Genomic DNA, 18,835 nt, shown 5'->3' on the forward strand with positions numbered 1-18,835 from the left:
CATTGATATATCCCAGTGAAACATCATTATCATTAATATATCCCAGTGAAACAGCATTATCATTGATATATCCTCAAATGAAACAGCATTATCATTAATATATCCTCAAGTGAAACGGCATTATCATTGATATATCCTCCAGTGAAACAGCATTATCATTGATATATCCTAGTGAAACAGCATTATCATTGATATATCCGAGTGAAACAGCATTATCATTAATATATCCCAGTGAAACAGCATTATCATTGATATATCCTCCAGTGAAACAGCATTATCATTAATATATCCCAGTGAAACAGCATTATCATTGATATATCCCAGTGAAACAGCATTATCATTGATATATCCTCCAGTGAAACAGCATTATCATTGATATATCCTCAAGTGAAACAGCATTATCATTGATATATCCCAGTGAAACAGCATTATCATTGATTTATCCTCAAGTGAAACAGCATTATCATTGATATATCCTAGTGATACAGCATTATCATTGATATATCCAATAAACATCAAACACTTCTCTGGATTGAGGTTATGAATAGTCCTTAATTACCACACCATTTGAAATATATATATCCAACAATTATTCCTTATCCTATATTACCATGTTGAAAAGCTAGATGAATTAGAAATTTTAAATGATGAACAGGATGGTTTTAGAAAAGATTGTAGCACTGTGGATCATTTGTCAACATTCATTTCAATTATTGAAACAAAAAAAATCAATGTAAAGTTCAACTTAGTAAGACTTCATAGATTTTAATAGGCTTATGATTTGGTTAATAGAAATATTTACATTTAGATGAACTTAAAATAAGTTCAAAGATGATGAAGGTTTTGTATTCTATATATTATTTTAAGCTCAGTCTTGTGTAAAACTGAATGGTCTTATGACAGACTGATTTAATGTAAATTCAGGTTTTAAACAGAGATGCATTTGATCCCTTTTGCTTTTTGATAATTTTATTAATGATACTGTAGATGACATTAAGATGCTGAATATTGTGCAAGGTTTAGACCACAGTATTATCTCTGTTTTGCTCTACATAGACAACATTGTCCTTTTAGGTGACAATGTCTTAAGTTGTTCATTTTAGACCACAATCAGTACTAAGAACAGATTTCCAATCTGTTTTCAGTGGAAGAAGTATAGAAATTGTGGATAAATATACCTACCTTGGATAAGTTTTAAATGAATTTTTGAATTATGAATATTTGGCTGAAGCTCTAGCCAAGTCTACCCCCAGTAGATTGGGTTTATTAATATCTAAATATAAAGCAAATGGTGGTTTTGATTATTATGTTTATGAAACAGTTTGATACAAGGGTTATGTCTGTCATTGAATATAGTGCCTAATATGGGGCAGCATAGAATTTTCATGTACATGTCTTTTTAAAATTGATGCAGTCAAAAATAGAGCAATATGTGCTTCATCATGGGGGTTGGTAAATATACCCCTCATATATCTCTCATTATATGGTGACATTAGTCATGCAAACAATAGTCAGGTAGTTTAGAATGTGGTCAAGATTTACAAAAATGTCTAAGGATGGAATTAATAAGAAACTTTTTCTATGGACTAACAGATGATATATTAATACATTGTAGTATAAAAAAATTGGAACTTAAGGGTCCGTAATAAATTTATAGAATGAAATGTAATACCGTCTTCATTTTTTTTTATGATAGCTCTTTAAAGAAGCTCATATTAACTTTGCCAACTTTATGGATAAATGGTATTCTGATCTCAGTATTACTGTAATAATTGCAAACTTACAAAATTTTAAAACAAGAATTTGGTGCAAAAATATTTACAGAGCCAAAGTTTTGCTCAATACAGAAGTGTTTTTTGCTAAATTTTGCTGTGGTGTAGCACCATTAAGATTAGAGCATGACGAATATGAATGTATTTTAAATGAAAATAGACTTTGTTTTAAAGACTTATGTGGAGAGAATAGTATTACTGAAGATGAGAAACATGTCATTTTTCATTGCCCTCTATATTTACATTTAAGGGAAGTATTCTTTGAATAGACTTAGGTCTTTCATTGAAGATTTTAGTGGTATGTGTAATGACAATTAAATTATATTTTTATTCAGTAATGAAAATATGTTCTTTTATACAGCCAAAATCTGCTATGAAATTTTATTTAATAGAAGAAAACTTCCATACAGGTGAAATATGAAAAATATCAGTGTTTTTATAGTATGTCAAAACTCTATTAAAAGATCATTGGCTCTCTATATGTATAATTTGTAAATGATATTTCTTGTTTTTATGTTGAATGATTTGTAATGGCAAGTTTTATGAATTACTGTTTTAATTGTATATGTATATATATAAGAGGTGAGACTTTTTTAAAGATCTGTCTGTCAGTCTTGTCTTGTCTGTCTGACTTAAAATTAGCACTGTTCAATATCTTCGTATTGTAGGATAGTTAGAAGTACTTTTCAATATCAATAATTTTCAATTAGTGTATACATAAATTTGAATACATAGTTAAAGAAAAAAATAGGAGATAATATCTTTTCTTTTCTACTTTTTCTTGTGTTTTTGTCAAGACTATTTATAATAAGTGTGTTAGTATAATTAAGTATATATATATCTTTTATTTTGTATTGATTCATTTTCCCTTCTTGTGGTGATATACATTTTTCTGGATAGAAATATTTAGGACAATTCATTTAAGTCTTAGTGCAAAAATATATATAATGGAAATATTTGTTGTCACAAATTTCTGGTTCACAGAATTTAAAAACTTTAATATTTTCATTTCAGAGCAACTATCCATCCTATGGTGGAGGGGGATATGGTGGGGGTTCTGCTTATCCTGGTGGGGGATATGGTGGTGGTGGTTATGGGGGAGGTGGATATGGGAGTGCCTACAATGTCAATATGTCTCCTTATGGTGGAATGAATGCCTATGGAGGATACCAAACTGGATCTGCCCCACCTCCTGGTGGACAATATGGATATACAAGTCAAAGTAAGTTTAAATAGAATACATGTATGACATGCTACACTTATCCAATACATGTAGTGTTGAATTAAAATATGCATTACCAAGTTGCTTGGTGCCATTTTATTTTAAAATACCTGTACATGTATATACAGTCCTCCAAGTAGAACCCCTAGACTCAGGCTATGTTACACTTATTTACTGCTATTATTCCCCTACCGGAGACTTTCACTGTAGGGGACTTTAGATTTAGACTTGTTAATCAGTCAAGCACATCAGTTTTTTTTTCTCTTTTTAGGCGTGTTTGCTGATATGCATATCATTTTTGGTACAATGCTTTACCATGACAAGTTACAGATCAAGTTCAAATTTTGTCAGATCTGTAGATTTTTTGCTGAGTTATGTGGTCGTTGGACTTAATTAATGCATACCCAGTTTTCTGTACTTTTCTTGTTAACAAATTAATGTATGCATGAAGTTTGCATTTGCCATGCAATAATCTCAGAATACATGTTTTATTACTATATAGCAAAGAATGCAGACATTTAGTCTAGAAAGTGCATTTCTAAATGCTTTTTCAATAGGCCATTAAATCCTAGCCCCACTGAAAAAAAATGTATTTATATAATATGCTGTTTCTGCCAAAATGCAAAAAAATATTACCTTCTAAATTGAAACAGTGGTCAATTTGGTGTAGGAAAGATTTCTGTATAGAAACTTAATTCATATTTGTGATAGTCTGGTGGGAAATGCCTTTTCTTTATAATGTAGTATAGGACAGATTCAGCAGTTAGAACAGTTTTTACAATATTTCTTCTATTTTAGGTTATGGGGGTTATGGCCAGTTCCAGCAACAAGGCTTCCAAAATTTTAACTGTGCTGGTTCTTATGGTGGACAACAGCAGGTACATATGTATGATAAGTAGCAATACTGTATGAATGAATTTTATTTCAGTTTAGTAATATACTACAGCTGTCCCCTTCCATGAAGCATATGTCTGTGTGTAATTAAGGTCTTGTGGATGCAACTCTTCTAATTTATTTAAGTTATGGCACTTACGACTATTTTCAGATTATACAACTATATACATAACCTGGTGGATGCAACTCTTTAGAAATGGTTTGATGGATTCTTATGATATAAAGTATTATATATTATTATAAAGTGTAGATGTGAACTACATCACCACTTTGACTGGGGCACAGTTTTGTAAAAGCCAGTGACTCCGTTTTTAAAAGCAAACTTTTTTAAAGTAGCAAGTAATTATACTTCAGAATTTCATGACAAATGGTTAACTACAACTAAAGTTATTGCGCAGATACAAAAAAATCATTTTAAGTTAATCTCTGCATTTCTGGTCTGATTTTACCAATTTTTTTTTCATTTTTATTTCTGTAAAAGTACTTTAACTTGTGGATACCAAATTTTATTGTTTATGGAAGAAACACAATTTCGTCGATTCTCAAATTTGTGGTTTTGAAGTTTTCAGTATACACATCAATGGAACTCCTTTTTGTTGGGAACCAGATTTCATTGCCTTATGAAAATTCCTACCTATACAAAAGCTTTACTTATCAAAGCTCCTATAAAAGCATGGATTTTCATAAGGAATTTACTCTATCATTAACTGTTTTTGAGATAATGGGGTGCAAAGGAGAACATTGTACTTAAACTTAATTCCAAAATATTGTGGTTTATTGTATCCAAATGAGTTAGTATGTCCATAATGAACTATGTCTGTATGTTTAAATGCATCAAACACTAATATTGTGTCCACACTTTCCCCAAGTGAACAAAGTTAAGCTGGCTGTGGTCATATCATACTGCAATTGGCAAAGCTTTTTGTTGAACCTTGGTAAATTTAACACCTGTCTCTATAGTCAAACTTGGTTCAGTTTAGACAGGTTTTATGTATAACAATGGTTTATATTACAATTTGTATTGAAAATATCTTGTTTTTGTTCAGGTTGCCCCGCCACCTGCACCTCCAAGTGTTTACCAGAGTGGTCTGAATCAGCAAATGGCCCAAATGCACTTGCAGATGCAGCAAATGATGCGAGCGGTAAGGCAAACTATATTCATTGTTCATTGATTTCGCATTTGAAATTTGTATTCAAACTACTTAGAATTGTTCAGAATACGTTACTACAAGTACTTTTTATACATCGATCTGTCTAGACAGAATGCATTATTGTATACCACTATCTGTTCATCTGTCTGTCCATCAGTCATTAACACTTCACACAAAAACTAAAAATTGCTTGGACCATTTTTTTTTATATATTGATTTAAGCTCCTTTTTTTTTTTTTTTTTGTAAATTTTTGATCTAAGGATTTTGAGTTATAGAACTTTGTTCTTAAAAAAAAGGGGATTTCATAGTTTTCTGACTATAACTCAATAGTGGTTACACCTGTTTTCATGAAACTTTGGAAAATGGTTCATTACTACTCCTTCTTCAATTGTTACATGAATTTCTGATTTTCAGTTTTTAGTTTTTGCACTTCATTCATGAAAAAAAAAGGATTTTTCCATAATTGCACAATAACTTCAAAACGTTTCAAGCAATTTTCATGAAACAATGTTGAATTATTTTTCGTTTGTTTGTTTGTGTTTTTTTTTATTATTATTTTATGTAAGTTTTTTTTATTTTTATATGCTTAATCACAATCTAATTCAGAGCTGTATTAGCTAGAATTTTTGCTTCCATATTTGCACCGTCATCAGGTTCATCCTCTGCGACTTATCTGGCTGTATTCTATGAGGCATTTCGTTTTTTCTCTGACAGAAAACTATAATATGAAATTAAAAATCAGATATTGAAAGGGCACTTGTCACTGGGGATATTAACCTAACATATCAATATCCAAAGAAAAAAGTGAAGGGTTGCAGGGTCTAAGGAAATTGGACTGTTTTATTGGTATAGTATATTTACAGAATTAGAAAAGTTATTCTTCATTTTTTTTTAGATGGAACATCACACATAGCAAACTGTTTAGTCTTAGTAAGCCATAGAGGGTTTAACTCTTCACAAATTCCCCCTTTCTCCATGATTTGATTTTTTTTGTAAAGATAAAAGGTGAAGTCATGTATTTTAATGTAATGTATTTCTTTTATTACAGCAAGTTGAACAGGCTGCTGAACAACAAGGAAAAAAGATAAGGAGAAAGGTATTTATCACTAGTTTAAGTGTAATTATGCTCTCTCTATTGGAAAAAGACCATTATTTGATCTCTGCGACACAGGATTTATTCTTAAATTGTTCAGTAGAATGTTAGAAAAATGAGTTATCTGCCCTTGAAATGCTCATTTTCAGTGCACTTCATTAAAATTTTTACTCAATTTACCAAAGTGGTATTGAAAATCTTGTCTTTTTCCTGAATTCGTATGGTGCAAATAGTCAAATTAAACTGTTCAAACTTGTTCAAAATTACCTTGATACTTCAATTAAATGTGGACTATTATTTAATGATCACAGACTTATTTATGAAACCTATATGTATACAAACGAAATCCTTGCTGGATTCAAGAATTTATTCAGTTTTAAGCCAGTGTCTGATGGAGACAGGTTTTCTTTTTAATCAGAGTTGGGATTTGACAGATTTTCTTTTTTATTCAGGATGGGGTTTTCACAGGTTTTCTTTTTTTTCAGGATTTGGTTTTCATAGGTTTTCTTTTTGTTCAGGATCTGGTTTTCACAGGTTACCTTTTTATTCAGAATCTGGTTTTCACAGGTCTCCTTTTTGTTCAGGATCTGGTTTTCACAGGTTACCTTTTTATTCAGATATGGGTTTAATAGGTTTCCTTTGTATTCAGAATTTAGTTTTGTCTGATTTTCTCTTTATTCAGGTTTGGGATTTGACATGTTTCCTTGTATTTTAAATCTTAACTAATTTGTTAAATTTTTACATGATTTTGAAAAGACCAGTTTTAATAGGTCCTATTTTTATGCACCATTGCCCTTAAAGTGAAAGATGGTATACTTTGTGATTGTCAGTTCATCATGGAAAAAATAATATGTTTCTGAATTTCAGACCCTCATTATTGAGCATGCCTTATCTTTAAATTGGTCTCATGACAAATGCTTAGTGTCTAAACCAGGAATGGCATTGAAATAAGGAAGTTATTTATATTAGTAAATGGATTATAGCACTGCTGATGCTATTTATACTGCAGCCGTTCTGTTTGAGCAGTCAAAAGGCATTGACATACATCTAAAATTGATATAAAGCCACCAACTGAATATAAACTTCAATACACAAAGTTGGCTCAAACCGGTGAAAACACTCAGCGTAGCGTAGCATTTTCCTGCAGTTCTAAACCTCGTCTGTATTTTAGTTGTATGTCAAGTCCATGCATTATTATTTTCTCTGGTTTTTTTTGCTCACTTACAACACAAACATGCATATTTGTAGAAGAAGGGACGAAGGAGGAGGAGACGCGATGATGATGATGAAGAAGATGAGGAGGAGGAAGAAGAAGAGGAAGAAGAGGAAGAGGAAGAAAGCGGAGGTGTAAGTACAAATCTTCACATATCATTTTTTTTGTATGACAATATGTCCAGTTAAAGTTGGCAAATTGCAAGTAACTGCATGGGACCTATCTTACACAGCACATTAATTCAAATTCTTCCATTGATGTTTAAAGATGTCATAGTTCATATCACACTTTCTATTTTTAATTTCTTTGATTAATTTAGCTTATTAGCTGGGATTTTTCATTTCCTTCTCATATTGTATTACAAGGAAATAGATTTTCCCCAGAGACAAAATGTGAGACAGAATATTTTTTTCATTTTAGATGTTAGTCAAATTAGGGGGAAAAAAATGACCCCTCTTAAAAATTGAATGGTTCATGCCTAAACCAATAAAGAATTGTTCATGGTTTATTATAGCAATGTAAGTTGACCTTTGGCCTCACTATACATTTTTTTTCTTCATAGAACGTAATTTCGGAGGAAGAAATCAAGGCAAGAGTTAAGAATATCTACATTGATGAATTAATGAGACGTATTGATAGGTCTGGAACCCTAGATGTCACTGAGGGTACAGTTAAAGGATATCCAGTATATGCCGAAGATGACCCAGTTGTAGCTTTCAATAAAGAGAAGAACAATGGAGATTTTGCCAGTAAACCTTGGGATGCTGAAATGGATTGTGAATATCTTAGGGATGCTATAAAAGGATGGGGTTAGTCAGTCTTTTTTTCTGCGTAGAAGTTACACGCTTTCTGATTGGATACAAAATTTCATTCATCATCTCATCGACCAAATTTTGTAATGTGACTATGGTGTCATAAACCTTTTTTAATGAAGTAAAGTAAAACAAGGATAAACTTCCTTCATCTTTTTGTCCCGGCTTTGGACAACATTAAAAGCAACATAATAAATCACTTTATGGAATAAAACAAAAAAGTGTCTTTTTTTCTCATGGGTTGTGATGACAAAAGTGGCTTGAAAACCAAGAAATTGATTTTGAATGGCCTGAGATGACCAATAATGTATACTTAAACAAAGAACTTTATTATACTTTTAAGGTACTAATGAAGATGCTATTATTCATGTTGTTACTACCAGAAATAATGTTCAGCGACAACAGATGAAAAAGACATACAAAACAGCTTACGGCAGAGTAAGTTAAAAATTAAAAACAAAAACAATAGCAAAAAAAAACATAAGAACACTCACAAGAATGATAATAAACATTTTATCATTTTTAATCAATATTTGCTTGGTGTACATTAACTAGACACTGAAATTTCAACTTAGGGTAAGTGTGAATTGGGAGCCCATATGAGCTATTGCCATCACTTGGCATCCATCTTTGTCTGTCGTTGTCAACAATTTTTCAAAACTCTACTCTGCTGACACTACTTGATCAATTGAAACCAATCTTGGTATGAATGTTCCTTGGAGTGTCCTGCATAGAATTGGTGTGGGGATTTTTTATCCATCGAAAAAACATGGCTACCATTGCTAAAAATAGATTTTTCGCTTTTTTTTCAGAATGTTATGTTCTGACACTACTTGACCAATAAGAACGAAACTTGTTGTGAATATTTCTTAAGGTATTCTGCATAGAACTGATGTGAAGACTTTTGATCTGTCAAAAAACATGGCCACCATTACTTAAAATATAACATAAGGGTCAGACTGAAGTTTTTTGCATTTACCTGTATCTCCAAAACCATAAGATTTAGCCAAATTCTGATGGTGTGTTCAGTGTTCAGCATTATGAGATCTATCTGTGGTCAAATTTTTCTTTTGATCTGTTAAATTTATGATAAGGTCTACAAAAGTCTGCTTTGGTTCAATGATGCTGAACAACTCTTTGTTATAGTTATTGCCTTTGAAAGGTGAAAAATGTTGTTTATAGCAATTTTCAGCCGATATCTAGAAAACTATAATAGATAGAAAGAAACTTTCACTTGATGAATTGATCCTTATGATATGTCCGACCTAAGTCTGCTTTTGATTCAAATTGTTGGACAACTCCTTGTTAGAGCTATTGTCGTTGAAAGGCAAAAAATCAACTAGGTGAGTGATTCAGGCTCCTGGGAGTCTTTTGTGTTAAGATAGACAATTTATTTTCTTTAAAAATCAGCATTTGTGTTCAAAATGTTTTACAGATGGCGACTTTTAAAATCAATTTAAAAAATTTAGGAAGCCATTTTGTATATGGTGCTCAATAAGTTATATTGATTTAAAAATATTTTGTTTTTAAATATTTAACAGGATCTGATAAAGGACCTTGCTGGAGATCTGTCATTCAACTTTAAGACAGCAGTTTTGTCTTTGTTTGTACCTCCAGCAGAGTATGATGCTTGGTGTATTGCTGAAGCCATTTATGTAAGCACTGAAATTGTTCAATACTACACAGAATTATTGATTTTAAAAAAATCCTTTTGGAAGCAGGTTTAAAAAGTGTGTAGCTGCTTGATTCTGTATATCTATTCGCCACCCTTAGGGGTACCTACTGTGTGTATTCAAAAAGGATTGAACCAATATTTAACAAGCTTTGTACTGTGCTTATATACTTATTTAAGATTAGCACGTTTACTGATTATTCCATTTTTTGTCACTCTATATTGTGGATAGTACCAACTTTTTTTCCAGCTAGTGATTTGTTTTATTTATAATGAAGGAAAGGGTGAATTAGTAGAATGATGTTAGATACAGCAATAGTTTTTTGCATTATATGGTCAAGTGTTCACACAAGGGCAGATACCATGTTTCATTCATTGATGACTGTTGTTGTTTGTTTTCATACATGATGGTGCACGTGGCGAGTGCTACTGTGTATGTGTGTAAGTGATTTGTACAGAATGAAATATAACTTGTCTAAAACATAACATTTTATGAGTTTGATGTTCATTCACATTACTGAAATGAATGAAAACATCTGATACATGTACACATCAGAATGTTACATGTGTTTATTTACATGATTTAGGGTAAGGGACACAACTCATACAAATCATTGGAACGTTTGTATTCAGCATTTTACATCAGTCTTGTGAAAGCATCAAAATAACTTGGATTGATTTTATTCTGTTTCAAAGGAAACCTTGAAAGGCTTTGGTGAAATTGAATATGATACAAACATATCACTGATTTCAAGAGTAATGTCCCTCACCCTAGGTCTGCCTCCTTAAGGTGGGCAGTAATTTCCACACACACACACACAGGCCATGCTCAATAAGTTGCACACTGCTCATATAGCAATTGAAAATCAACCAAAGTTGTGGTCGTCATATTGGAACTACAAGGTAGAAAAAATATATTTTAATCGATGATATGATCTTCAAGACACGGCTTACTAAAATTTCCATTGAGTCAAGTTGTAGGATGACTCCTTGTTTGAGTTACTGCCCTTGAAATGTGATAAATGACGTTATTTGCTGTTTTTAGCCCATTTCCTGAAAACTATGATAAATAGTAAAAAACTTTTAATTAATGAAATTATCCCTATGATCAGGCCTACAAAAGAGTGTCAGTTATGTTGAAATTATAGGATGACTCCTGTTTGCTGGCTTTCCCCAAATGTAGGTCATTTAATGCTGGATTTTTATATGACCACAAATAATTGCAGTTGTATTATATTATGTTGCCATCATTGTAGTCATTATTGGCATTGGCATTTTTTTATTTCCGTGTGATAACTATAGTTGTAGTAAACCAAATGTCATGAAATTATGATATATTGTTACTTGCTGCTTGAGTAAAGTTGCTATTTGAAATGAGATCAATTGCTCTACTACTCTGCAAAAAGGGACCTAAAGTGGTAAATTAGGTGTCTATTTAAAGTTATAGTTCTTAACCATTTAACATTATCAGTCTATGGAGACAAATGTGGGGCACACCTTAAAAAATGAACTTTTTTATATCTGGTCTGATTTTGAAATTCTTTACCTCATAAAAATCCATGCTGCATTTTACAATCAGATTTCAGATATCTTTTATGATTGTGGAGTTCTAAGGGACCAAAGCGGATGATGTCCCCAAAAGTCACTTTGTTCTGGTCTGAAATTTGATTTTTTATTTCATTCCTTATGAAAATCCTTGCCTACATACAAGAGCTTTAAGATAGATCATACCTAATGTTTCTAGTAAAACACATTTCCTAGTTTTTCTTAAAAATGACCCTGAATGAACATATTTCAGAATTTTAAAATAAAAAATGTAGGTCACTATACTTGATTTGGAGAAAATTGAGCCTTATTAAAACCAATATTTTGCTACATTTCATATGGATTCTGTAAGGAATTTTCAATATTTTGCAGGCTCCTAAAAAAACTGATAGATAAATTTTCTGATAACTTTAAATAAAGAACTATACATTTTAATAGAATATTTTCCTGCCAATTATCTCCTCTTAAAAGAGGCTTTTAATTTACCATTCTTATTTTTATGTAAAAAAAAATCATTTGAATTAATTTAAATATATATTATTTTTACATCATTTCAAATACTATTAGTATGTAGAAAATATTTATATGTCTGATGATTTTGCAAAATTACAGGAAAGAATGTTTTATGTAATAGGTACCATCTTACCTTAAGAAGTATACCTAGCAAATTTTCTCTACCATTTACTGTTTTTGAGATAATGAGGTACAAACACTCTGGAGCAGAAGTTTGCACTTAAATTGAATTTCAAAATATTGTGTAATATTGTCGCCATATGAGTTGATGTGTCCATAGTAAGTCTCTATCTAAGTATAATGTGCCAAAAACTAATATCGTGTCCACACTTATCCTATATGAAAATATTTCACCTGGCTGTGGTCACATTATGCTGCACTAGGAGAAGATTTTACTTTTTTATGTTTTGTAGGGACCAGGAACAGATGAAAGAGCTTTGATGGAAGTTTTACTGACAAGAACAAACCCTCAGATTCAAGCAATAAGAGATGTTTATAGTAGTGGTAATTATATGTATAGGAGATTGACTTATTTTTACATTTGTATTATTTTATTTTTTTAATTTTTGTATGAGAGCATGTTTGGTGTGTGCTTTTATGTTGTAAATGTCACCACTGTGGATATGAACCCAGCACATGTCAAGGTTCCCATATTTGTTTATAATAAGACCAGAAAATATGAAAGCTTAAAATATTTGCAAAGAAAATACTAAAACAAACAAAATCTAAGTATATGGCCTAAATGTAAAAAATGAAAACAGACAAAGTCTTCATACATAATGTTGTGATATCAAAGAGGTTCAATAACCAGTGTGTAGGTTAGTAGAGTCCTTTCTCATGTTTCTTTTACAGTTGCAACTCCAAATTCTGCAAAGAAAAGTGATCAGATTGACAAAGATATAGCAGATGACACAAGTGGAGATTTCAAAAAACTTCTTGTTTCTGCTGCACAGGTATTTTTTCCCATATTTGATCATTAGACATTTTCTAAGCAAGTTCTTACTTTAGGATTCAAGGCAAGCAATATTTTAACCTGATAATCACCACTAGATAAATTGATAACTATTAAGTTGTCTTTGACTGAGGCAAATATCCTGCATTAAGGTACAGTTAATCCATCTCACTTTATTTTAAATCAGCCCCAGAGGTCCAATGTAACTTGTTAATGTGGAAGGTCATTGACCTTTTGTAGCACTTAAATCAAGAGTCCACATAAGGAAAATCAACTAAGTGTAAAGGAATATGGTTGAAGGTCCAATACCTAGGTAAATGAAAATTCAAAGGTCCTAAGTCAGAAATTCCTAGGAAGAGTTTCTCAACTGATGATAACTTATCAGACATACAAGTAATGAGTGTATGCACTGAAGAACATTAGTAAACTTGAAAATGTCAGACACCTAATCACAGGGGTCCAATTCAAGTTTTGGGAGATTTTTTGTTCATAGAGGTACTGTCGAACTGAACTACCTATTAAATAGGTTATAGGTCCCCACCATTTTTAAAAGTCTAAGGCCTTGAGAGGTTCCCAAACAAGTAAAAAAGTTTTGGCACAGAATTAAGAATTATTTCCCTTTTTTAATGAATTTCAATGCTTTTTAAGTAATTTATTTCTTTCTTATCATTGCATTTAAAAAGGAAACCAAGATTCAAAAGAATGTAATCTAGGGACAAAGATGAGACTGGGAAAACAGACTCGCAGATTAAATAACATAAAAAACAAAAAAAATATGTACAAAGCAACAAAAGAAAATGAGCAACAATCAACTTTGAGAATAGATTCATTTGTGACATGAAATAGATGAACATTTTTTAAAAACAAACTTTGTAAATGACATCCTCTGCCGTGTTTTTAGACACCTTCAGACAGACTGAAGACTTAAGTAGCAGTCTTTATAAAAATCAGACAGGATGTGATTCATGTATATCAAAAACCCACTGAATTTAGTTTTATTTCTTGTTTAGAAACCAGTATAGATCACATAACTAGTCTTATTTTTTTCATTTAGGGGTTACACTTTTGAGATAAAAGTTTATATAGTTTGTACATGAAATTAACATTTTGCAAGAGTTATCATTCGTGATTTGGTTTGATTTTGTTTGATTATAGTGAAAGGTTAAAATGAAGTTTTCTCAAAAGTACAGATCTAAATTCAGAAAGGACTCTTGTCACGTTTAAATATAGCATATGTTGACCACAAAAAGCATCATCTGATCGATGGGTTTTTTTACATGAATCATCTTACCATAGGCAGTTTCTGAAGTTAAAATGGACTGGTACTTAACAAACCTTACATATTATTTTAGGGTAACAGAAGTCACATTAGCAGAAAACAGATAGAGAATGCTGTAGAAGAATTAATGCATGAAGGCAATCCCACTGGGATGTACGAGATCAACTTTGAAAAGCTTTGTGATATGGATAGAGCAAAACGTGATGCCCAGAATTTGTTTAAAGCTGGTGAAGACAGATGGGGAACTGATGAAGAGACTTTTGTCAGGATTTTTGCATGCAGAGATTATTATCAGCTGAGAACAACTTACAATGAATATGTCAAGGTATTTCCACATAGATTCTACTTCAGTAATGAGTGGTTTAAATAATTTCTCCACTCAAGATAGTAAATTTAAGATTTTCAATATGGAAGCTTTAGCTAGCATATTAAAATCTTAATTTTTTCTTAGAGATTGAATTAATGAATAAATCTATGCATAAGTTTCAAATCTAACTATTATCATGCAGATTTCTTGAAAACCTTTTGTCCATTTTCCAGCTGTTATTCAACCATTTTGTTTTTCCAGATTAGCAAAAGTTAGCAAATGTCAAGGGTTATTTTTATATTCATTGTACTTTCATACTTATCTCAATTTATCTTTTTAGATAACTCAGAGAGATATTGAAAACTCTATCAACAGGGAGACCTCTGGAGATTTTGAGAGAGGATTGCTTTCTATTGGTAAGGACACCCTATTTTAATTATTACAAGATTTTTTAAGGTTTCACAGGTAGTTAGAATAGTGTATTTCTTGCCATCATGTTTCAACCATATTATAAATGATTCTATGATCAGTTCATTAACACATGTATTTGTTAACATATAGCGAACATTTTTTTTTCAAACTGCTTTCCTTGCTGATTTTAGTTAGTTTTTTAAGAAGTGAAAATCCAATAATTATTTTTGCCAGATTTGGCATAGCTGTCAAAAGATTTCATAGCATGATGTGTGTATTAAATTTCAGTTCAAATAGCTCATTCATCACATAACTTTTGAGGGACCATGCAAAATTTATAATTTGTACAACTACATGTTTTACACTTGGCCACAAATTTTTTAAAAATATTAGAAAAACACTTTAAAGCAGCATTTATGAACATAATTAAAAGCTAACTCTAAAAATATTTTGAAAAATAGGCTAAGATTAATTGCTAGCTATAGTAAGCAAGGTTCTTTATCAGAACTTGGGCAAAAACAGGAAACTTTTTTTAGTTTTTCAACTAATGGATGGAAAGTTTCCATCATACACCATCCTTTTTTTTGTACATAACTAATACACATACACACTTGAATCCAGTTTATTTAGAGTTTTGTTTGAATGGACATTTCACTGTATATTACCTTTTTATGTTTTGCTGTTGTTGTCTAAGTGGAATTTTGCCAACATCTCTGATTTATGATTTCTTATATTTGCAGCTCGTAATATCAAGAACCGTCCCAATTTCTTCGCGCACGAGTTAACCTCAGCAATGAAGGGTCTAGGTACCAAGGATAATCGTCTGATCAGAATTATTGTGTCAAGGAGCGAGGTATTTGTATACGTGTTTATTATATCCTATCAATGTATATATAGCATAAAATTCAATTCAGATAAGAACACATTTTAATGTTAGCAGCAACTGTTGGATTTTCTCGGAGATGCTTTTTTTTTCCTTTTTTTAAAATTTGTTTCCATTTGTTTTTACTCATAAATTTAACTAGCTTTAACCTTACATTTAAAGAAAAAAAATGTTTTTGACTGATCACAAAAAAACAAAAAATAAAATGTTTTCCGCAAAAGGTAGAATAAAACAATTGCCTAAGAAAAATTCATTTTCCCCTCCCCCCCAAAAAAAAGAAAAATAAATGGCTGTTGCCTTTGGTTATGAATTATCAGTCCAAAAAAACTTATTATGGCATTTATAGCACAACAACTTAAAGGACAGCTAATTAATTAGATCAAGATGATAATACACATAAAAAGACAAACAACAGTACTATAAGGAATAATTCATACTTGTAACCACTTGTATTCAGCAATAATTTGGCTTAAAAGGGTAATTAAGAGTACCAAGATTCAGGGGAAATTCAAAGAATATATTCCAAGGACAAAAACCAGACAGGGAAAATAGATCCATGAAATAACCAGAATAGCACATAATAAGATATGAAAGAAAATGAGCACTGAAAGATCCCACTAAAAGACTATGTTTGAAATTCCCCTATTTAGTGGATTATGTGAGCGTTTCAACTTTTTTTAAAAACCACGTCATATATGACCACAATATTGTTCTCCCTTGTAAGGTCACTGCAGTTTGGACTACATACTTTCACATTCTGGTTGTTTTGTGAATAGGAAGTTCATACGAATCCGAAGTTTTTCGAATTAGTACTTTTAAGTTTCCGTTTGTTTTTTTAGATTGACATGGTACAGATTAAGAAGTGTTTTCTGGATAAGAACAAACAAACCTTGTGGAACTGGCTGGACCAAGACTGCTCTGGGGACTACAAGAAGCTACTTCAAGCTGTAGTCGGAAAAGATTAGAGTCAGGACAGCTGCACTCAAAACTTTGCATTCTTTTATTTCTACATCTGTTGTGTTTAGACACTTTCTAATTTGTAAATTATCACATCAAACTACTGATGAAACAGATTAAACCTGGAGTGGTAGCTGCATTCAAAATTGTGCATTTTTGTCTATAACTGTTGAGTAATGGACACTTTCTAATTAGTAAACAGTCTGTCAAGCTGTTGTTGGAAATAAGTGATAAACTTTACTGAAGATTTCTATTTGTATAACTGTTGTGTTTTGGATGCTTCTTTAATTAGTTAGTTACTACATTTTGTGATCATATGTTTATGAGTACCCCATTGTTGAATGAATTAAATAAAACAGAGACAGAGTTCACAGTTCCCACCAATTTGTTTCACTATACAATTCTCAATAGTACATTTAATCAATGAAAGACTATCCTCTGGACATGATGATTGTATATGCTGTAAGTCCTTTTCAGTATGATACCTCAAGATAATGCTATATAAATAAATTTGGTGTTTATTGTTCACTGGTTGGAAGTCTGACATGACAACTTTTCTGAGACCTGTACCAACTCAGTTACTTCAAGTCATATATTTAAAATTTCCTTTTAATGAAAAACTTTTTGTGCTTGGTACAAATCATATATTCTGTCCAAAAAAAAAAAACTATCTGTGATAGAGAAAAGACAATTTTTTATTCATTTTTCAATATTATGTGATGTATAAGCCTGTGATACAGTTCATTTTATATTTAATTCTTTTTGAATATTTGCTTTAGTATTTTTTTATTTTTATTACTAATGGTTTTTGTATAATTAGTATACTAACATATTGACTGTCACTTATTTGTTCATTCCAATTATCATGAATGTTCTAAACATTGCATTCCTAACCATTACTTGAAGCAATATGTTTGTTCACACATGTATTTGATTTTTGTAAGAACAAGTTTTCTTTATGGTGAAATAACAAGATTTGACCAAAATGCACAAATACACAAGGTTCTTTGTATAACAAGGGTTTTAATTTAGAAATAATCATCATTTTAAGAATTGGTATGAATGAGAACAGCTTTCATTTTTATCTAACAATCCATGTTTACAATAGAAAATTTACAAGCTGAAGCTTAACCTACCTAAACAAACAGTAATGTAGAAACCCCAGGACTTCTCCAGTATTTGAAGCCAAACCTTTAGGTGTTTATGTCATATTCAATTATCATATCTTTTGTTTTTCTTGGAAATACTTGATCTACCATTCTCACTCAATTTGTATTTAATCAAAATTCATTATGTGTGTCACTTGAAATTATATTTTATATTCTTATTCCAAGCTTGACCATTTATACCAATTATTAGAGATTACTTTGGTCACTAGCTGTAGAAATTGAGTTTTAGAAGGAAATCAACCCTTTTTTTTTTAGGACCAAAAAATTCACTCTTCAATTTAATTAATTTGTTATTAAAGGTCTAGTACAATTATTTGTTCTACCACCATAGGATAGCCAGGATATCAAAGGGAAATAATTATAGGTTTCTATTCAGATTCACATTTAGTGTCAGTTTCACAAGAGAAACTTTAGAGACCTTATGAAGAAAAATCCATTTACCCTATTTTTGATAGAAATGGTAAGTGGACATGTTTTCTGATAAGTCCTTACCCTAACATATGAAGAGAGGACAAAATTGCCTATAAAACTTCCCTGTTGTCATATTCACAAAAAGTGGTTCATATTGCATTGTATGTTAAAGTTATAATATCTTGTGTTCACGACTTCAATCCAATATTCGATAGGACTTTTTGTGATAATGACTGAAACTGGACTACGCTTTAATGGTGTGTTGTACTGTGATGCTCTTTATGACCCAAGTACATAATAAATCTATTTAGAACACATCCTTTTTTTATACATTCAATTTATCTGCTACTTAATACTGGTGTTCATATAAGGGATGGTGGCTATTAAAAACAAGGGATAAGACAAAAATTTAGTCTGTTAATACAGGATTTGGCTTTACAAATCATTATACATACTAACACTGGTATATACATTTCATTAGGGATGGAAACACATACTGTATTGGAGTACTTGCTTGGAAGGCTGAGTACTCGAGTACAATTCAATAAGTAGTCAGATTCTCGTTTGCATTCAAACAT

At 31.2% G+C, this 18,835-nt stretch overlaps 1 protein-coding gene across 1 annotated transcript; it reads left to right on the forward strand.

Annotated features, from left to right (window-relative positions):
- The first annotated feature begins 1,898 nt into the window (after positions 1–1,898).
- Positions 1,899–18,574, forward strand: LOC148619746 (annexin A5-like). The gene is made up of 15 exons (XM_088577057.1): positions 1,899–1,913; positions 2,787–2,994; positions 3,793–3,872; positions 4,935–5,030; positions 6,089–6,136; positions 7,382–7,480; positions 7,909–8,155; positions 8,502–8,596; positions 9,700–9,813; positions 12,302–12,392; positions 12,741–12,841; positions 14,193–14,444; positions 14,767–14,842; positions 15,578–15,690; positions 16,560–18,574. Exons 1-15 carry the CDS (start codon positions 1,899–1,901, stop codon positions 16,683–16,685), a joined length of 1,761 nt encoding a protein of 586 aa, XP_088433183.1. The 3' UTR covers positions 16,686–18,574.
- Positions 18,575–18,835: the final 261 nt, after the last annotated feature.

This window comes from Perna viridis, chromosome 4 (assembly GCF_037379345.1).
Source record: "Perna viridis isolate PV_CMFRI_1.1 ecotype Kerala chromosome 4, ASM3737934v1, whole genome shotgun sequence".
NCBI classification, from domain to species: Eukaryota; Metazoa; Mollusca; class Bivalvia; order Mytilida; family Mytilidae; genus Perna; species Perna viridis.